The sequence below is a fragment of the Xenia sp. Carnegie-2017 genome, unplaced genomic scaffold (genome assembly GCF_021976095.1).
Source record: "Xenia sp. Carnegie-2017 unplaced genomic scaffold, XeniaSp_v1 HiC_scaffold_25, whole genome shotgun sequence".
NCBI lineage: Eukaryota > Metazoa > Cnidaria > Anthozoa > Malacalcyonacea > Xeniidae > Xenia > Xenia sp. Carnegie-2017.
Window position 1 is genome coordinate 2335347 of NW_025813488.1, and position 20553 is coordinate 2355899.

Consider the following 20553-nt stretch of genomic DNA (forward strand, 5'->3'; position numbering starts at 1 on the left):
TAAGAGCAACCTTTTCGAAACGACAGTAGAAACGCAGGTAAATTTCAAAATTTTCGAAAATTTTTGAAAAATCCGCCATGTTTTTAAATCAGTCCCCAGGCTCCTCTCATCGAGTGGAGTGGTAAAGAAGTCGATCTCAATGGCTCTTTGTATATCCAGGTGACCATGGTGGGTTAACAATTCAATGGTGAAAATAAACGAAATACAATCAGGGACAAAAAATTTAATTCAAGATCAAAATTCTTTTCTTAAAAAGACATGTAAAATTGATCAATACATTATTCATTATATTAAAATTTCATTGCATGGGAAAATAAATATAACAATGGTACACGATTGATTGATTGAGGACATATGTTGTCATTTTCAATGAAATGAATTAAATTCAAATGAGAGGACAGATATTCTAAAAAAAGAAGTGAATGTCACAATATGGTGCGATGAGTTTTTAATCATGATAACTTATCTTACCATACTAATAACTTCTTTCAGTTGACTATATGACTGCTGTAGATCATCATTTATCACGGTTGCATCATATGCATCCTTTACTTCAGCTGCAATATTCAAAACCATTCAACCGTTCAACCACACCATAGATTGACCATTTTAAAGCACCAGTAATATATACAATATATTAATCTTAACACGGTTTTATATGCACATGAAAAACATGTGACTTGGACGAGATTTGAACTCGCACCTTCGGGATACTAGTCTGCTGCTCTACCTGTTAAGCTACCAAGCCCAAGGGGATTGGAGATGAGTCAAATCTCTTTTAAACTGCGTATGGATGAGAGATTCTCACCATTATAGCAGTTTACTGGATGGCACCGTGTTTTAACTTTATTCCAAAGAATCATTGTTTTTCATGTGCATATAAAACTGTATTAGGATTAATATATTATATATATTCTCTGATGATGGCTTTGGAATAAAGTAATATATACTAATTGTATATAATTTCTAAAGTAACTGTATACTAATACCATATTCCAAATCAGCCTTGGCAATACCCAGTCTTTTTTGAATTGAATCTTCTGTTTCTGTACCACGTCCACGTAATCTTTTCTCCTTAGTACAAAAAATGTAAATTTTAGGCACACATACATAATTTATTGTGTCATTCTTAAACGTTACCAAAGCTGGATGGTGGTTCAAAAACTCACCAGAATTGCCATCGAAGGAGGTTTGATAAACAGATAAAATGCATCTATGCCGGCATTTTTTACATTAAGTATTCCCTGAAGAAAATATAACCAAATTAAATTTTAGTGTGAAAATGATGTTATTAGGCAAATTTTACTTTAATGATTCTTCAATGAGAGCGGTTATCTAAGGTTAGTAATGAGGATAATATCAAATGAATTAGAAAGTAAATTTTGTCATAATATTGATCAATAAATATAATAAAAAACATGCCTGTCTATCAACATCTAGGATACAGATCTTTCCCTGCTCTTGAACATCTCGGACTGCTTTCTTGCTGCAAGCAGGTAGTTAAACATTATTTGCAAAATTATCATTACTCTTAAATGAAATATCTCGACAGTGTGAAACTAAAACACAAAACAATGTATAATAAACATAAACATTTTGAAAAAGCTAACTTTAGTCAAGCTAACTTATTTTAGTCAACTTCAAGTTGAAACATTTAGAAAAAATTATTGAACATTACCAAAGGTCTAATGCTTCATATTTCATAAAAATACTCTTTGGTAGTTCTGACATCTGCACAGGTTAGCTTCTTTAGATAGCCTTACATAGATCTATCTATTAATGGTGATTTTCTTTATTTCTTTCCAAAATAGATGGCAAACATTTGTGAAAATTTTATCTGGTGAATACTCCTATTGACCTGTTGTATAGCCATTCCGCATTATGATAGTGTAGGATCTTATGGTCAACACAGTAACAATGAATTAACAAAAAAATTTTGAGAAAGACTTTCCAACCTGGTTCCATACATATTTCCCGAATAACAGGCGTGTTCTAAAAATTCACCATCCTCGATGGCCTTCGACATTTCTTCACGCTGCGAGAAATGGTAATCTAGAAAGGTTTAGCACTTGTGAAATAAATACTTCCAACAGGAGGTTGAGTACAGCCGAGTTTTTACAATACCTTTTCCATCTACTTCGCCACTTCTAGGTTTTCGTGTTGTATCTGAAATGAAAATGTGCAAGAAGAACCATTTGGTGGAATGCTGTTGGATGTAGGTCAACATAAACTCGGGAGTCGCACTTACGGGAGACAGAAAATCCAAAATTATTTGGATATTCTTTCAATAACTGTTTCAGTAAAGTGGACTTGCCGGCACCGCTAGGACCAGACAACACAAGAAGCTTTTTTGTTGACATGCTGCACTAGAAAAATAAGAATCTTCAAATACTTGAAGGTGTCGAGCGTTAAAATATCGACGAGACGGCTGGATATTGCTTGGACACAAGGAAGACCTCGGGATCTCATACAGCAGTGGTTTCTTTTTAAAGCGTTGTGTTTTAGATGAAGTGCTCAGTACTACAAAAACGTCAACGTGGCACAAATATTGCAAAACTATGCACAAGCTGAGATATCGTATTCGTAAAAAGTAGAAGGAAAAATGTGTTCGTGAATTTTAGGAAAGGAAACGGGTAGAAAATAATTAAAGTAAATAAAGTCCGAAGCAATTGATAAATGAATTCTATGATTCAATACTCACCCAAGTCCTGTAGTAAAATTTCTTAAATATGTTTTAAAAATGAACGGATCATTTGCATTTGACAGTTGGCAGATTACAAGATCGGAATGTTTCAGCCATATTTACAGCCTCATCATCCCCCCGGCACAACGACGCTTTCTAATAAAAAATACAGAAAATTCTCAGTTTTACGGAGTACATATTTTTATCACATACGCGTCCCAAGAAATGCCGGTACCTTTGTTATATGACTCCAGATGCATACGTAGTTCTTAGGCTGATTCCTATTCAAAATATTTGCTTACCTAATCATCAGTGACCTCATCATTGACCAATGAAACGCGAGCACGTCAAAAGTACCAGGCTTTTCGTCCGCCCCAAATTTACACGGCAACAAGGACGGGGAAAAATTTGTTTTCCTTGCAATTTTCTCGCGATTAAAAACAAGAAAGAAGTGAATTTTGTTCGGGTTATCATGGAAAGTTTGACGAAAAACAGGGGTTTTAACTTGGCCGCTTTGACAGACTTCTCGAAGCTGTAAGTCCTTTCTGGAAGTTTCTGTTTTTTCGGGAAGTTATAGTGTAGATAAACAGCATTTCACAAATGAAATGTCGCAGTTACATTGTGTTGCAGTATGCCTTAAAATTTTAGATCATTTGTCGTTAGTTGCCTTGGATAAATAAGGCGAATCAAGCCAACAATAGAAACATTTAAAGCTGCATTGTTTTCTCTCGACAGAGACACTCCAACGAAGAAACATTTGAAGAATGTCTATTCTGCGCTTGCGATGTCAATGTTTGCAGCAGCTGCAGGTGGAGCCATCCATATGTTCACTCATTTTTTGAAGGTAGAATGAAGAGCATGTCTCTTTGTGTATTATTCTCTCTATCGCAGCGTTAATACTACATCATGATTGTTTATGAATTGGTTATATTATATACCATAATTGGTTATATGTACATATAGGGTGGCATTCTCTCGGCCTTGGGCGGTTTTGGACTTCTGTTGCTATTAAGGTTTACACCAAACGATGGCAAAAATCAGTTGAAAAGATTCGGTATGTCACATGATGCACCTGTGTTCTGTTTACAATGTCTTCACTTTGTCATGTGACAATTTCCTTCTTTTTCCAGGCTACTTGATGGGTTTCGCTTTCTGTACAGGTATTTTGTTGTACATGTAACTGTAAAAATGCTTATTTTTCAGATTTCTTACTTCATCTTCATGTTATCTATAGGTCTTGGTTTGGGTCCCATCATGGAAAGAGTCACCCAAATTGACCCCAGGTAGATACATACTAAACATCGATCCACAGATTATTTTACTTTCACAATAAGTCCTTTTTCACCATCTCAAAAGCAACCCAAAATTGAAACTTGTTTGTTTTTTTTAGCATTGTACCTACAGCATTCTTCCTAACATCATTGATCTTTGTGTGCTTCACATTGAGCGCTTTATGGGCTGAGGAACGTAGCTATCTTTACTTGGGAGGTAAATATTCACATGTTCCAACCATCTCGATAAAGAATGTGTAAATACATAAATTTCTATCTTGCTTAGGTTTGCTTGGATCGGGAATGATGATCTTAATGGTCAGCTCTTTGATCAACATCTTTATGAGATCCTATGTCCTATATCAGGTGATCTTTTAAAAAATTTTTCTGCCACCTAGTTCATTGACCTCATGGCCAACAAATTGTCATATCTTCCCAGGTTCATCTTTATCTCGGTCTGGTCGTCTTCAGTGCCTTTATTTTATATGACACCCAACTGATTGTGGAGAAATTCCGCCATGGTGACAAAGATTATGTATGGTAAGACCCTACCAATCAAGGAAAAACATTTTCTTTTATAAATGCATAATCACTATCTCAATGATTTAACATACATTTTCTCCATCTTTCAGGCAATGTGTTGATTTGTTTATTGACTTTATTGCTGTCTTCCGTCGCATCATGGTCATACTTGCTCAAAACAAGGTTGATCCTTTAATCTGCTGTTTTTGTCAATTTTTTTAACAAATTTCACCAGACAAATTGTCCTATTATCTTTTAGGAGGATAAAAGAAAGAAGTGAATTTCTAAAATGAGTTGTAAACACTTTTCTTCAAAGTCAATCATCTTAAGTAAAGCAACATTCCAAACTCAACGTAATTATCATATATTGGTTTGTGTCTAAGCTGTAGTTCATTGTTTGTTACTAAACGTATTGCCTTGCATTCATAGCTTGTATAGTATGGCATTTATAGTCAATAAAAGTTAAAGTTTATATTCACAGTTATGTTGTATTTTCTCAAATGAAAAGAAATAGAAACAAATTTCTTGTTTCAGTCTTTGCAACTACTTAAACAGACATGAAATGCTACCTGATTAATCCTTGACGTTTGCTAAGATTATCAGTCCATAAAAGCTTGGACCTGGATTGTCAGCTCCTTTAGTAAATCCAAGAGTTTGGCAAACTCCAAAATGGCAATGTTCACGTAATAAAAAGTCAAAAACCATCAGATTTTTTGGAAGACTTAACAAAGTCACACTAAATTTCTGAAGCTGAGCTTCTGAGAAAAGTGAGAAAGAGTAAATCTTACACATCTCATGGAGCATCTACCGATCCTTGTCCACATCATGCCAGTACCTTCTCAACATGGTCTTTCTAGATTTTTGCACTCACAGAAAAACATCCGAAGTTCCAGGATGTTCAGATAGTTTATAACATTCAATGAAAAGACAAAGATGGGTAAAAGGCAAGTCATTTGGACAATAAGTCCAAAAATTATTGTAGTTGCTCTCTCACATATTCGTTCCATACAGTTAACACATCAAGTCATCAAATTTGCACATGAGCATGTAAACACACCATCAACTTTATTCAGTAAATTACCACATTTAGGTGACATGGAAAATGAATTACATAAGAGGAAAATCACTTCTTCCCTGGTAAGAGAATGCCATCGTACTAAAAACAAACAAAAAACATAGTAACACTCAAGCCTAACAGTAAACTCAACATATTTGCAACAAGTTTATGATCTGTCAAATAAAACATTACTTAAACAATGATGTTCTAACATACTATTGCTACCTTTTCATCTCATTCTGCCACACAAACATGAGGGTGCAAAGAAATATTTAATAGTTCTTTCATTATTGGCAAGTGGAGAATAATATAATATTATTAACTTGCAAGCATTAGTGACAATGCAACATGTTGTTAAATGACCACTGCGATTGGCAAAAGCTCTTGCATGATCACACATTGCATGTCCTTGTATATTTCTACCTACGTAGGCACTTTATTGGCCAATGTTGAATAAATTAACATAGATTACCTTCTGCTGAAACCACTTCACTGAATAAATTACCTTCTACTAAAACATAGATTACCTTCTACTAAAACCACTTCACTGAATAAATTAATAAACACTACCTTCTGTTGAAACCACTTCATTGAATCAATTAACATAGATTACCTTCTGCTGAAACCACTTCACTGAATACATTAACAAAGATTACCTTCTGCTGGAACCACTTCATTGCATCCTCTTTGGTCACACGGTGCTGAACACCAATGCGGCTCTTTTTCTGACGACGATGAGAAATCCTGAAGCCCGGTCTACCCAACACAATATAGAAATCCATGCCATAGATACCTATGCTTGGATCATACTTGATGCCAAGATCAATATGTTCTTGGATACCAAAGCCAAAATTTCCAGTGGCCGAGAAGTTTTCCTTCCTCAATTCGTATTCCTTCACCTAATTGATGCAAGATGATGAATAAATTGCACATTGTTTCTCGGGCTGTGCATGAAGAACACAAAATGAGACTGGAAACCATACTTTTAAGCCTTTTTCCAATATCTCTTCAGCTTTGGGTCCACGGACAGTGCAATGACAAGCAATCTTTTCATTACGTCGAATGCCAAATGATCGTACAGTATAACGAGCTAGAAAGACAGAGTTTAAACTTTGATCGTCTTTTTGTATGGTAAAGTTGATTTCCCTCAATTCCTTTAATCACAAGATATTTAATGAAATCATTGACAGTGAAGCCAATGAATTCACAATAACAAACGATGCTAAGCATTTTCAAGCTAATTAATCATTGTATTCATGTTTGCAAAAAAATCTGAGCATTGTATGTTAAATACCAAATAAAACTGCTATTTGTTACTGTTCTTCATAATTTCACATGAAACACGCCAATTCAAATACACAATACCGTCATTACCGTCAGTGTGCAAATTAACGGTGTGCAATTTGCACATCGTTTTAGCTAAAATGAAAACAATTGCACATCACTTTTTCAAACGATGTGCAAAAATTAGCGGTTCTAACGAAAAACACTGTCGTAAATCATATGATATTTGTTCATGATTAAAAATATTAATTTAGCAATTAGCGCTGTATAATAAATAACGTAATATTGATTTTATTATACCTCTAAAGAAACACTTTTGTCAAAAAAATTGCACATCGTTTTTTCTGAACTAATTCGCGCACTGATTACCGTACTTTATTCATACAATCAACAGTGATAAAACTATTTCATCTAGATATGGGAGATATTAAAAAAAAATTAAGAAGTGCAACAAAGATCAGAGTTTTCTACCTTTTGAGAAGACAGGAGCCTGACCAGTAAGCTGTTCGAGGACTTTTGCAGCTCTTGTGAGCCTGTCGCCACTCTCGCCAACACAAATGTTGAGGCACAGCTTCTGGATTCGTAGTTCTTTCATTGGATTTTGTCTTTCTTCTGTTTTGCTATCATTCTAAAGGCAGAAATATCTTAGTTGTTTTTGTTTTGCTTAGATATTGAATTTGCCAAAATGACCATAATAATTTGATACAATAGAAAATTGAATTGTTACACAATAGTAAAGCTTGATAAAGCAAGATTTCTCAGCAGAAATGGTAATTGAAAACCTCTATAAACTGTATATGGACCAACAATACAGACACAAGAAATTCTTAGACAATTCACCAAAGATTAGGAAGGCATTCTAAAGATTTGAACAAATTTAAAATTGCTTTGCATTTTCATTCAAAATGAGTTCTATTCTCAATCAACTGTAACACGCCGTAAACAAAATTTACCATGTCATCCCGAGGAATGTAAGCAATTTCTTTCTTACGAAACTAACAGACTCAAATTATGTATTTTCTCCTAGGGATACATTTCATGAAATAAACAAACAATGCCTGATTACCCTGCTAACTCTAGAAACAATGTTACCGCATCAGGGTTACTTGTCCGTCATGCGGCCCGCCAGTCCGGGAACTGAACCGTAAGGGGTTGGAAACAAGTACAATCCCACCTACTATAAGTGTGGCAAATGTTCTTTTCATAAGTACCATCCTTCAAATCTATGGACATATATAGCAAAGCAAGCTAAATATATTTTCAAATACACACAAAATACTGCTCTATCCTACTCAAAAATTTGAGTTTGAAAAGAGTGAAAATGTAATGAACGTCTCTAGGACTTAGGCCACTCCGTAAGGTAAAATACCGAGATAATTCAATTGACTGATGAAGGAAGACAACCAAATTTAAATGGCCAAAATGTCGCTAATACACCAATATTCTCGTTGGCTTACTAGCTAAAAGAAAGTCAACATACTTGGGAGATGGTTTAAGAGTTGTAAATTTGACTTACGGCGAGTTTTAGCTGTAAAATAGACAAGATACAATACACGTGGCAAGACGAAAACTCACCGCCATCTATGCGAACATCTAAGAGAACGAACCGAGGTGTTCTGGGACAGGTTTTGACTTGATCACGTGACCCTTTGATAATATTCCAGATAAAAGACAATTATAGTTCATAAGGCGTACGGTCACGAAGAAATCACGAGATACTACCGATGATGAGGAAATATATGTAGTGTAATCTAAATTTAGTAGACAAAGCGGAGGAAATAGGCATAAATATGGCAAAATTTGTCGGTTAACTATCTTGAAATCGTTAAATATCTCTTTATTCCTTGAAGTGCTGCTCCTTGTTGTTATAGTTTTTCAAAAGAGGCATCATGTCTTCAGGTAGAGTTTTCAATTTTCATACTTTTCCATCAGCCTCAGTGCCAGTTCAATCATCAATCAATGGTCATTGCCAACCAATCACCTGTTACTGCTGACAGATTAACTTTTACTTTCCTTATTTTATTTATATACGTAAAACCACTTTCAATACACTACGATGTTGGTCATAAACAATTTTTACAAAAACATTTCAACTTCCACTGGCACAAGTACAATTCAATGATCACCTTAGGAACAAATGTGCATTCACGTTTGTGATAAGGTTTTTGCTTTAGTTGGATATAGAATCTTGTAATTCAAGTCTTTACCTGTATAAAGTGTCTGACAAACTACACTTGTACTTGTAGCATTTGTATGTGTACACACAAATAAATAAGTACTGTAGTTTACATGATTTGTACTATTGTGTACACTTATATAAATCTTCTAATTAGCCTGCATCTTTATATTGTAAAAATTTTGGTGAACACGAGCTAGCATTCAGAGTTGGTGATGGGATAGGAAAGGTTTGTTGTCCCCAAAGGATTTTACCTTTGTGCATTTCAAACACTTGGCTGTATTCATATGTTCTTCTATGTTCAAACAACACAAGATAAACATATTTTCCCAAATAGTTCATCGTTATTATCAGGGCATTCATGACATGTTGAACTTGAGCATGATTAAAAAGTCGATGTGATTCTCTTTTTGTTTTTGTGTCACCAATTTTTACTTGCTTTTCAAAATTAAATGGTTGTGAAGATTTTAGTGGACAATTATGATCTTCAGGTGTCTAGGTAATGTTTGGTGTACTACACAGAAATTTGAAATGGCTGTTATTATTATTGTATTAGTAGTAATACTCCGTCTGTTTTGAATTAAGTTGGGAGCAAGGCTACAAAAAAGAATCAAAAACGTGCAGAAAAATGAGCCAAGGAAAGAGCTCAAAAGTTGAAGGAAGATGGTGTGATTGATCGCCTCAATAATGAAAGTAAGGATTCTCATACAGAAAACACAAAATCGTTAGATCCTGTTGAAGAACTAAAAGCTAAACTGCAAGAGGCAAAAGATAAACAGGTATTCTATCAGAACCTTTGAACCAGTATCATCATCCATTTCACTCCAAAATTTATCAACTAGAATTTATTTGCAATTTGTCCTATTAGCTATACACAAAATAACTATTGACAATTGATAAAAGGAAATCAATATTACAAATATGAAATGCAATAGTGATACATTGTGCTTTACCATTAAGGATCATTTACTAGCAGCCAGACTACGAAAGGAATTATGGATAATGCAAGATAAAATAACAGGGTTTGCTCCGTAAGTAAAAGGCATTATTGATATTTTTTTATAAATGATGAATATCTTCTCCATGAAAACCTTCTTCAAAACCTTCTTCATGAACTTCATCAGCATTTTATCACCAATGTTGCTTTGATATTGTTAGACTTCTAATGGATGTTGAACCTCTGTAATTTCTTCCTCAATCCGCGATCCTTTTTCAACTTCAGAGAGGCTTCTATTGAAGGGGTGATTTTTAGAGTTCTCAATCTCGTTGCTTTCATTGTTTTTAATGTTTGCCTTTTGTTTGTTGTCAACATTATTGTGTTGTTCTTTATCATCTTCATGAGTTGTTTTGTATTGAGCTTGAATCAGCGCTTGTCCTTCATCTTCTTCGTAGACAACATAATTTTGATTTTTAGGCACTTTCTTAATGGCTTGTGGCTGTTTTGAACAACGAACTTGTACTTCAGTTGAAAAAGTCAAAGACTTGCCAGTGCTTGATCGACTTTCTACATTTCCTGTTTGTTCATGTTTTTCATCAGCATGTTCTTCATTTAAGGAATGATTTTCACTGTTGTTGCCCACTTCATATTCTGGAGTGATTGTATCTTCTTTGGTCGTAACATTTTCCTGTTGTTCTAACTTCTTGGGGTTGTTGCATTTTCTTAGTAACGTATGTTTTGAATTCTTTTCACTCTTTGATGGAACAAGGAGTTCTTTTTCATTATTTGTTGATGTCTCTTTGTAATATTCATCTGAAAAATATTAACAAAAATCAAGCAAACTCAGCATTTTATGAATTTCTTCATTCTCACAAACTTTAAAAATGGGTAAGAAATTAATAACTATTGTTATCATGTATGTATGTTTACAGTCATGGTGCTTGCCTGTGACTAGAGCAGTGAGAATCAAAAGCATCTTTGCTTTTGAATCCTTACCAAGAATTGAATATTTTTAGACATCTTGCATGCATAGACAATGAGCTAGTGACAAGTGAGCATTTGATGTTTCAATTCTGGCACAATACAAAATAGTCGAGACTTTGGTTAAATTAATGAAAACATGGAAATCTGACACATAATAGAGTTAGGAACTTTGCAACTTGCACGTAAAATGATATAAATGGAATAATAATCTTGATAAGCCTGTCGCCATTTACTTATTTAGGTTGAGTTAGGTTTGCATAAGTTACAACTCCTTAAAAGCAATTATGTATATACATAACTGAACATAGAAGAGTATACCTTGTTTTAGTGGGGATGTCTTTTCTGCTTTAGGTTTCGCTGGCGAAGAAAATTTTTGTGGAGGTGGTGGTGGGACAAAAAAGGGTTGATGATGTTTTCTACCACTAGGATCTTCGTCATGTTTTAAGCGCTCTATGATCAATTTGATAAGCCCTCCATTTCCCAAACTTCTTTCACAGTCAGCCTTTATTTTCAAAACAACGCATTTTTCCTTTAAGTTTTCGTTCAATGGTTTTCTGAGGATTTCGTCTTGTAAAGTATTACAAAAAAGATCCACTTGCTCTTCAAGATGTTTTTCAGTCAAACATTTAACTCGTTCAGCACCGCTCATCTTATAAAGTGTGTTCAATGGTTGTGAGACATACAACAGGAGAAGTTTGTATTGTTCGTCACCGTATATCACATTATAAAGAGGAACACTGTACCCCTTGCCTTTAACATCACGTAGTTTTTCAAAGTTTGAATCGATTTCTTCTAAGTTTTGATGAGTTCTGCAATCGTGTGGAACAATCAGGATCAGTTTTTTTAAGTCTATGTATTCTTTACATTCTGTTGGTCTTCCGTCAGTTTCTGCATCTTCGTTATCTCGACGTGGCTTCTTCTGTAAATCTTCTGTAAATCTTTCATTGACTATGGGTAAGAGATTTTGCAAAACTTCAAAATAGTAGTTCCACGCCAGTGTATAGGCAGGATAAAGTTTTTTCTCTTCAACCATTTCCGAGAATTCTGCTTCTGACAGAGCATTTAAACCTAGAAGATGAGCGACAAGTGGATAGACGCCGATTGCACAAGTTAAAGTTATGGCATCTTCGATGTGCACTGGTTTCTTTCCGCTCATAATTCGACCAACAGCCACGGACGTACTACCTACCGACAAAAGCAGTAAAACTCCACCCCAGGAGATTCCACTTAAACAAGAACGAAAAATTTTACAAATATTCTTTTTGTAACGACTTCGAAACTGGCGCAACTCTTCCACTACCTGAATAACACGATTGACCAACGTTACCAAAATGTAGGATAGCAATCCGATTCCAATGTTGAACAGCAATGGATACGTATCTTCTTTTTCCTCAACATAGACGACAAGTGTACCATTTTTGATTGCTTTTAAAGTATTTTCAGTGATATCCTTTAATTCTGTATACGCTGTGGTCTCTTTGTAACAAAAGCTGAACACAAGCATTCCTATACCGGCAATTATACATATTACTAGAGGCAAGCGTCTTGGTCCTCGCTTCTTCGCGACAGGTTCTGAATGCATGGCTTCATCTTGTGTTTGAATATGGTCGTTTACCTCTTCTTGTTCGCAATCTGTGTTTTGTCCTGTCATGATTTACTTTTTTATGTAAATCTTGAAAATTTGTTGCCAGCAAGTTGTTCGCACTTCATCTATTTTATTAATTTAATGTGTGTGGACTGCTCTGTAATTTAAAACTATACTGACCTGTGTAAAGGAACGTATGTAACCTCAAATTACGTTATGTTACTAGCATGGTTGGTTATTGAAAACTTTGATGCAAATGGAGAAGTGACAACACATTCTTTTAAAAGGCGTCCAACAAAACGACTCTTCGTCTTTGAAAAATCTTTCTATTCTTGTGTGTTGGATAGCTTGAATAAAAAGCAATCCAGACGCAAGAAGTCTTTTAGCGAATCTCGAGGGGAGTTATTACACCAGGTCACGACACCTTTTCAGGGCAACACTCACCTCCCTAATGTGAATAAAGTCAGTATAGCGTGCTTTCATCAGTCGCCATGCTGGGGGGAAATTTCACATAATGAAAGGAATTTGTGTTGATTTCAGGCTCTGTTGACCATCCGCACTTTGATTTACTCCCTCGATATGGCCGCTTTGACGTCACTCGCAAACACTCTATAGCTGTAGATGAAGCATGTAGTTGTTGTAGATCAAGACTTTCGTGCCCTATTCGGAAACACTGATTGAAAAGTTCCAAATTTGTTTACAAAAGGCACGATATTTTTAGCCCCTGACAATAACTTTTTTCTCACTTAGAGCGGAAGAAAAACTCGAACGATCTGCTTTTGAAAGTAACACAGATTCCTGTTCTACATTCACAAATTCTAAGTTAACGTCAAGAAAACAAGCAGAGAAACGATTTCGACGTTTAAAGAAGAAACTTGTTCAAATTGAGAAACTTAAAATGAAACGCGAAGAAGGAGAAATAATGGAAGATCTTCAGGTTTTTTTCATTTACTTATAACCATGTTTTTACCATTGATCATTTGCAAAGGGAGAGACTTTATGCAGCTTTTTGTTTGTACAGACAAAGATACAAAGGTACAAAGATACAAAGGTACAAAGATACAAAGATACAAAGATACAAAGGTACAAAGATACAAAGATACAAAGATACAGACAGAGGAAGTGATCTTGAAAGAAATCGGGAAAATCGAAGAATTTTTGGGTTAATTGTGGATTCTAAGAGATAAAAATGAATGGCGTCTTCTACCATCTTAGACTTCAAAACGAAATGAAGTTAACCTTCATGGGCAGACAGAGAGCACAGGCATAGCATTGAATGCTGAACTTATGATCTTTCGTCGACAAAACTTTAATAAATCTTGTCGACGAAACAACTCGCGATGTTTAACGTCACTAGGCACAATGTAAACTAAGATTACATGTACTCAACAGCTGTCGTTTTTACGTGAATTTACGGCTTACTATTATCATGAATTGCCATAATGTCAATTACATTTAAAGTTTTCCATTATAAAACATTTTTCAAACCTTCGCTAATTTGTTTTTATCAGACGGTTTATTCAAGTTCGTCGCGTTTAAATATGTTGTAAATATGTTCAAAGCCAGCTTCGCCGCTTTTTTAGTGTTTCCGCATACTTTTCCTTTAAAAGCTTTCACATCGTTTTTAGAAACTTTGGCAAACATTGCTGTTCTTGGATTTGTTCACGTGACCTTTGATAATACTCCAGATAAAAGATAATTATAGTTCATAAGGCGTACGGTCACGAAGAAACCACGAGATACTACCGATGATGAGGAAATATATGTGGTGTAATCTAACTTTAGTGGACAAAGCGGAGGACATAGGCATAAATATGGCAAATTTTGTTGGTTTACTATCTTGAAATCGATAAATACTTCTTTATCCCTTGAAGTGCTCCTTGTTGTAATAGTTTTTCAAAAGAGGCATCATGTCTTCAGGTAGAGTTTTCAATTTTCATACTTTTCCATCAGCCTCAGTGCCAGTTCAATCATCAATCAATGGTCAATGCCAACCAATCACCTGTTACTGCTGAAAGATTAATTTTTGTTTCCTTATTTTATTTATATACATAAAACCACTTTCAATACACTGCGATATTAGGTCATAAACAATTTTTACAAAAACATTTCAACTTCCACTGGCACAAGTACAATTCAATGATCATCTTAGGAACAAATGTGCATTCAAGTTTGTGATAAGGTTTTTGCTTCAGTTGGTTATAGAGTCATGCAATTCAAGTCTTTACCTGTATAAAGTGTCTGACGAACTGCACTTGTACTTGTAGCATTCGTATGTGTGCAAACAAATAAATAAGTACTGTAGTGTACATGATTTGTACTATTGTGTACACTTTGTATTTCAAACACTTGTCTGTCTTCATATGTGCTTCTATGTTCAAACAACACATGATAAACATATTTTCCCAAATAGTTCATCATCATTATCAGAGCATTCATGACATGTTGAACTTGAGCATGATCAAAAAGTCAATGTGATTTTCTTTTTGTTTTTGTATAACCCATTTTTAGTTGCTTTTCAAAATAGAATGGTTGTGAACATTTTGGTTGACAATTATGATCTTCAGGTGTCTAGGTAATGTTTGGTGTACTACATAGAAATATCAAATGGCTGTTATTATTATTGTATTAGTAGTAATACTCTGTCTGTTTTGAATTAAGTTGGGAGCAAGGCTGCAAAAAAGAATCAAAAACATGCAGAAAAATGAGCCAAGGAAAGAGCTCAGAAGTTGAAGGAAGATGGTGTGATTGATCGTCTCAAGAATGAAAGTAAGGATTCTCATACAGAAAACATGAAATTGTTAGGTCCTTTTGAAGAACTGAAAGCAAAACTGCAAGAGGCAAAAGATAAACAGGTATTTTATCAGAACCTTTGAACCAGTATCATCATCCATATCACTCCAAAATTTATCAACTAGAATTTATTTGCAATTTGTCCTATTAGCTATACACAAAATAACTATTGACAATGGATAAAAGGAAATCTATATTACAAATATGAAATGCAATTGTGATACATTGTGGTTTACCATTAAGGATCATTTACTAGCAGCCAGACTACGAAAGGAATTATGGATAATGCAAGATAAAATAACAGGGTTTGCTCCGTAAGTAAAAGGCATTATTGATATTTTTTATAAATGATGAATATCTTCTCCATGAAAAATTTCTTCAAAACCTTCTTCAAAACCTTCATCAGCATTTTGTCAGCAATGTTGCTTTGATGTTGTTAGACTTCTAATGTTTGTTTAACTTCTGTAATTTCTTCCTCAATCCGCGATCCTTTTTCAACTTTAGAGAGGCTTATATTTGAGGGGGTGATTTTTAGAGTTCTCATTCTCGTTGCTTTCATTGTTTTTAATGTTTGCCTTATGTTTTTTGTCAACATTATTTTGTTGTTCTTTATCATCTTCATGAGTTGTTTTGTATTGGGCTTGAATCAGCGCTTGTACTTCATCTTTGTAGACAACATAATTTTGCTTTTTAGGCACTTTCTTAATGGCTTGTGGCTGTTTTGCACAACAAACTTGTGCTTTAGTTGAAAAAGTCAAAGACTTGCTAGTGCTTGATCGACTTTCAACATGTTCTGTTTGTTTATGTTTGTCATCAGCACGTTCTTCTTTTAAGGAATGATTTTCACTGTTGTTGCCCACTTCATTTTTTGGAGTGATTGTATTTGCTTTGGTCGCAACATTTTTCTGTTGTTCTAACTTCTTGGGTGTCTTCTTTTCACTCGTTGATGGAGATTCTTTTTCATTATTTGTTGATGTCTCTTTGTAATATTCATCTGAAAAATATTAACAAAAATCAAGCAAACTCAGCATTTTATGAATTTCTTCATTCTCACAAACTTTAAAAATGGGTAAGAAATTAATTAATAACTATTGTTATCATGTATGTATGTTTACAGTCATGGTGCCTGCCTGTGACTAGAGCAGTGAAAATCAAAAGCAAAGACCTTACCAACGATTGAATATTTTTAGACATCTTACATGCATAGAGAATGAGCTAGTGACAAGTGAACATTTGATGTTTCAATTCTGGCACAATACAAAATAGTAAAGACTTTGGTTAAATTAATGAAAACATGGAAATCTGACACATAATAGAGTTAGGAACTTTGCAACTCGTGTGTAAAATGATATAAATGGAATAATAATCTTGATAAGCCTGTCGCCATTTACTTATTTAGGTTGAGTTAGGGTTGCATAACTTACAACTCCTTAAAAGCAGTTATGTATATATACATAACTGAACATAGAAGAGTATACCTTGTTTTAGTGGGGAAGTCTTTTCTGCTTTAGGTTTCACTGGCGAAGAAAATTTTTGTGGAGGTGGTGGTGGGACAAAAAAGGGTTGATGATGTTTTCTACCACTAGGATCTTCGTCATGTTTTAAGCGCTCTATGATCAATTTGACAAGCCCTCCATTTCCCAAACTTCTTTCACATTCAGCCTTTATTTTCAAAACAACGCATTTTTCCTTGAAGTCTTGGTTCAATGGTTTTCTGAGGATTTCGTCTTGTAAAGTATTACAAAAAAGTTCCACTTGCTCTTCAAGATTATTTTCAGTCAAACATTTAACTCGTTCAGCACCGCCCATCTTATAAAGTGTGTTTAATGGTTGTGAGACATACAACAGGAGAAGTTTGTATTGTTCGTTACCGTGTATCACATTATAAAGAGGAACACTGTACCCCTTGCCTTTAACATCACGTAGTTTTTCAAAGTTTGAATCAATTTCTTCTAAGTTTTGATGAGTTCTGCAATCTTGTGGAACAATCACGATCAGTTTTTTTGAATCTATGTATTCTTTACATTTTGTTGGTCTTTTGTCAGTTTCTGCATCTTCGTTATATTGATATAAAATTTTATGGTCCGTAAATCTTTCATTGACTATTGGTAAGAGATTTTCCAAAACTTCAAAATAGTAGTTCCATGCCAGTGTATAGGCAGGATAAAGTTGTTTCTTTTCAACTACTTCCGAGAATTCTGCTTCTGACAGAGCATTTAAACGTAGAAGATGAGCGACAAGTGGATAGACGCCGATTGCACAAGTTATAGTCATGGCATCTTCGATGTGCACTGGTTCCTTTCCCCTCCAAATTCGACCAACAATCACGAACGCAGTACCTATCACCGAAAGAACTACAACTCCACCCCACGAGATTCCACTTAAACAAGAACGCAAAATTTTACAAATCTTCTTTTTGTAACGAATTCGAAACTGGCGCATTTCTTCCATTACCTGAAAAACACGATTGACCAACGTTCCCAACATGTAGGATAGCAATCCGATAACAATGTTGAACAGCACTGGAAACGTATCTTCTTTTTCCTCAACATAGACGACAAGTGTGCCATTTTTGATTGCTTTTAAAGTATTTTCAGTGATATCCTTTAATTCTGTATACGCTGTGGTCTCCTTGTAATAAAAGCTGAACACAAGCATTCCTATACCGGCAATTATACATAATACTAGAGGCAACCGTCTTCTTCCTCGCTTCCTCGCGACAGGTTCTGAATGAATGGCTTTCTCTCTTTTTTCATCTTTTGTTTGAATATGGTCATTTACCTCTTCTTGTTCAATATCTGTGTTTTCTCTTTTCATAATTTATTTTTCAAAGTTGGCTGAACAAATTTATAAATTTAGTACAAGCAAAATCTTCTCAGTAAAACACCGAACAATGAGGTTTTTTGCCGGTCGCTAGTTTCTCTTTAAATTTGCGCGGTTTTTACAATGCATTCTGGGATCGCCAGGGGGGCAAACATTCCACAATTTATCTGTTTTAATAGTTATATTTTTCAGAATTCTCAATTTAAAGCACCTATTTCCGTTATAATGCCTATTCGTTGTAATGTTATTCGTTACAATTGGGAGAAAAGAAGTAAAAGTATGTGGAGACGGCAATTGCTTTTATCGAGCAGTTGTGTTGGCTATAAACGGTGAAAGCGACGAAAACTTTGCTCACATTCGAGAAATGTGTAACGATGTTTTGATACAAAATTCGGCTACCTTTCGACTGCATTAATTTCGATACGAATCTATAGAAAAGCATCTGGAGCGAAGCATTAGGTCCGGTACGTGGGGAGAAACAGTGGATATGTACGCTTGTGCCACGGCCTTGTAGCATGAAATTTGTGTTTATGCTATGCTTGAGCAGAAATGGTTTTATTTCACTCCTCGCCTGATGTTACGTCCATTGTTAAAATATGATCGAATCTGTGGTTGTCCAATCACTTTGGTCTTGCATAACTTTCACAGAGCTGCTTGCCATTTCAATCTTTTTTAACCTATCAATAGTTGTTGTCTCCCCCAATACCTGCCAATGAATACCAACCACCTGTGTTTGTTGATCTTGAACTTAAGAACCATCATATTTTCACCCCCCTGACAATAACATTTTCCTTACGTGGACAGGAGGAGGAAGTCGAACAATCTGATTTTGAAACCAACACAGACTCCACTTCAGCATCCACAAACACTCATGAAATGTCAAGAAAACAAGTAGAGAAACGACTTCGTGGTTTAAGAAAGAAACTTGTTCAGATTGAGAAACTTAAAATGAAACGTGAAGAAGGAGAAATAATGGAAGATCTTCAGGTTTTTTTCATTTACTAATAACCATGTTTTTACCATTGATCAATGATCATTTGCGAAGGGAGACTTTATGCAGCTTTTTGTTTGTTCTTTAGAATCTAGATTGCAAAGATACAGACAGAGGAAGTGATCTTTAAAGAAATCTGGAAAATCGAAGAATTTTTGGGTGAATTGTGGATTCTAAGTGATAAAAATGAATGGCGTCTTTTACCACCTTAGACTTCAAAACGAAATGAAGTTAACCTTCATGGGCAGACAGAAAGAACAGGCATAGCATTGAATGCTGAACTTATGATCTTTCGTCGACAAAACTTTAAAAAATCTTGTCGACGAAACAACTCATGATGTTTAACGTCACTAGGCACAATGTAAACTAAGATTACATGTACTCAACAGCTGTCGTTGTAACGTGAATTTACAGCTTACTATCATCATGAATTGCTATAATGTCAATTACATTTAAAGTTTTTCATTATAAAACATTTTTCAAACCTTCGCTAATTTGTTTTTATCAGAAGGTTTATTCAAGTTCGTCTCGTTTAAATATGTTGTAAACGTGTTCAAAGGCAGCTTCGCCGCTTTTTTAGTGTTTTCCACATCCTTTTCTTTTAAAAGCTTTCACATCGTTTTTAGAGACTGTGGCAAACATTGCTGTTGTTTGATTTGTTCACGTGACCTTTGATAATACTCCAGATAAAAGATAATTATAGTTCATAAGGCGTACGGTCACGAAGAAACCACGAGATACTACCGATGATGAGGAAATATATGTGGTGTAATCTAAATTTAGTGGACAAAGCGGAGGAAATAGGCATAAATATGGCAAAATTTGATGGTGAACTATCTTGAAATCGATAAATACTTCTTTATCCCTTGAAGTGCTCCTTGTTGTAATAGTTTTCAAAAGAGGCATCATGTCTTCAGGTAGAGTTTTCAATTTTCATACTTTTCCATCAGCCTCAGTGCCAGTTCAATCATCAATCAATGGTCAATGCCAACCAATCACCTGTTACTGCTGAAAGATTAATTTTTGTTTCCTTATTTTATTTATATACATAAAACCACTTTCAATACACTGCGATATTTGGTCATAAACAATTTTTACAAAAACATTTCAACTTCCACTGGCACAAGTGTAATTCAATGATCACCTTAGGAACAAATGTACATTCACGTTTGAGATAAGGTTTTTGCTTTAGTTGGATATAGAATCATGCAACTCAAGTCTTTACCTGTATAAAGTGTCTGACGAACTGCACTTGTACTTGTAGCATTTGTATGTGTGCACACAAATAAATAAGTACTGTAGTGTACATGATTTGTACTATTGTGTACACTTATTTAAATCATCTAATTAGCCTGCATCTTTATATTGTAAAAATTTTGGTGAATCTGAGCTAGTGTTCAGAGTTGGTGGTCAGATTGAAAAGTTTGTTGTCCCCAAAGGATTTTAC

At 34.8% G+C, this 20553-nt stretch overlaps 5 protein-coding genes across 7 annotated transcripts in view; 2 read left to right on the forward strand and 3 right to left on the reverse strand.

Annotated features, from left to right (window-relative positions):
- Positions 1-208: 208 nt before the first annotated feature.
- On the reverse strand, positions 209-2906 carry LOC124453211 (guanylate kinase-like). 2 transcript variants are annotated; one of them, XM_047003982.1, is made up of 9 exons: positions 2702-2906; positions 2249-2361; positions 2125-2166; positions 1956-2052; positions 1423-1486; positions 1170-1244; positions 990-1074; positions 472-557; positions 209-406 (listed from the first exon to the last, which is right to left on the reverse strand). In XM_047003982.1, exons 2-9 carry the CDS (start codon positions 2358-2360, stop codon positions 386-388), a joined length of 582 nt encoding a protein of 193 aa, XP_046859938.1. In that variant the 5' UTR covers position 2361; positions 2702-2906; the 3' UTR covers positions 209-385. The 2 variants fall into 2 exon arrangements, with proteins under 2 accessions (XP_046859938.1, XP_046859937.1); XM_047003981.1 differs by having other exon boundaries at positions 2249-2366; positions 2702-2905.
- Positions 2907-3008: 102 nt separating this feature from the next.
- Positions 3009-4948, forward strand: LOC124453207 (bax inhibitor 1-like). The gene is made up of 10 exons (XM_047003976.1): positions 3009-3217; positions 3419-3527; positions 3647-3737; positions 3814-3843; positions 3918-3966; positions 4074-4171; positions 4241-4320; positions 4394-4494; positions 4587-4659; positions 4736-4948. Exons 1-10 carry the CDS (start codon positions 3015-3017, stop codon positions 4754-4756), a joined length of 855 nt encoding a protein of 284 aa, XP_046859932.1. The 5' UTR covers positions 3009-3014; the 3' UTR covers positions 4757-4948.
- Positions 4949-5524: 576 nt separating this feature from the next.
- LOC124453214 (60S ribosomal protein L11) lies at positions 5525-8437 on the reverse strand. 2 transcript variants are annotated; one of them, XM_047003984.1, is made up of 5 exons: positions 8393-8437; positions 7289-7445; positions 6517-6623; positions 6190-6432; positions 5525-5632 (listed from the first exon to the last, which is right to left on the reverse strand). In XM_047003984.1, the coding sequence occupies exons 1-5, from the start codon at positions 8396-8398 to the stop codon at positions 5600-5602; spliced, it is 546 nt and encodes a 181-aa protein (XP_046859940.1). In that variant the 5' UTR covers positions 8399-8437; the 3' UTR covers positions 5525-5599. The 2 variants fall into 2 exon arrangements, with proteins under 2 accessions (XP_046859940.1, XP_046859941.1); XM_047003985.1 differs by lacking the exon at positions 8393-8437 and adding an exon at positions 8334-8352.
- Positions 8438-8706: 269 nt separating this feature from the next.
- On the forward strand, positions 8707-13986 carry LOC124453438. The gene is made up of 5 exons (XM_047004257.1): positions 8707-8716; positions 9627-9772; positions 9954-10024; positions 13250-13436; positions 13521-13986. Exons 1-5 carry the CDS (start codon positions 8707-8709, stop codon positions 13623-13625), a joined length of 519 nt encoding a protein of 172 aa, XP_046860213.1. The 3' UTR covers positions 13626-13986.
- Positions 13987-15127: 1141 nt separating this feature from the next.
- LOC124453439 (stimulator of interferon genes protein-like) overlaps positions 15128-20553 on the reverse strand; it is a 6794-nt gene continuing 1368 nt past the window's right edge. Inside the window, exons 2-4 of the mRNA XM_047004258.1 lie at positions 16771-17475; positions 16027-16286; positions 15128-15172 (exon numbers count right to left, since the gene is read on the reverse strand). Of these exons, the coding sequence (XP_046860214.1) occupies positions 15128-15172; positions 16027-16286; positions 16771-17475 (1010 nt within the window). The remainder of the gene's footprint in view (positions 15173-16026; positions 16287-16770; positions 17476-20553) is intronic.

Coding starts and splice junctions, on each gene's coding strand:
- LOC124453211 (XM_047003982.1), bottom strand. CDS start 2,360: ATGTCAACAAAAAAGCTTCTTGTGTTGTCTGGTCCTAGCGGTGCCGGC. Junction 1,487..1,955: donor GGAAATATGTATGGAACCAG/GTTGGAAAGTCT, acceptor ACCTGCTTGCAG/CAAGAAAGCAGTCCGAGATG. Junction 1,075..1,169: donor CTCCTTCGATGGCAATTCTG/GTGAGTTTTTGA, acceptor TTTTGTACTAAG/GAGAAAAGATTACGTGGACG.
- LOC124453207 (XM_047003976.1), top strand. CDS start 3,015: ATGAAACGCGAGCACGTCAAAAGTACCAGGCTTTTCGTCCGCCCCAAA. Junction 3,738..3,813: donor AAATCAGTTGAAAAGATTCG/GTATGTCACATG, acceptor TTCTTTTTCCAG/GCTACTTGATGGGTTTCGCT. Junction 4,321..4,393: donor GATCCTATGTCCTATATCAG/GTGATCTTTTAA, acceptor ATATCTTCCCAG/GTTCATCTTTATCTCGGTCT.
- LOC124453214 (XM_047003984.1), bottom strand. Junction 6,624..7,288: donor GGCTCCTGTCTTCTCAAAAG/GTAGAAAACTCT, acceptor CTGTCTTTCTAG/CTCGTTATACTGTACGATCA. Junction 5,633..6,189: donor TGAAGTGGTTCCAGCAGAAG/GTAATCTTTGTT, acceptor GTTTGTTTTTAG/TACGATGGCATTCTCTTACC.
- LOC124453438 (XM_047004257.1), top strand. Junction 9,773..9,953: donor AAGAGGCAAAAGATAAACAG/GTATTCTATCAG, acceptor TTTACCATTAAG/GATCATTTACTAGCAGCCAG. Junction 10,025..13,249: donor AAAATAACAGGGTTTGCTCC/GTAAGTAAAAGG, acceptor TTTCTCACTTAG/AGCGGAAGAAAAACTCGAAC.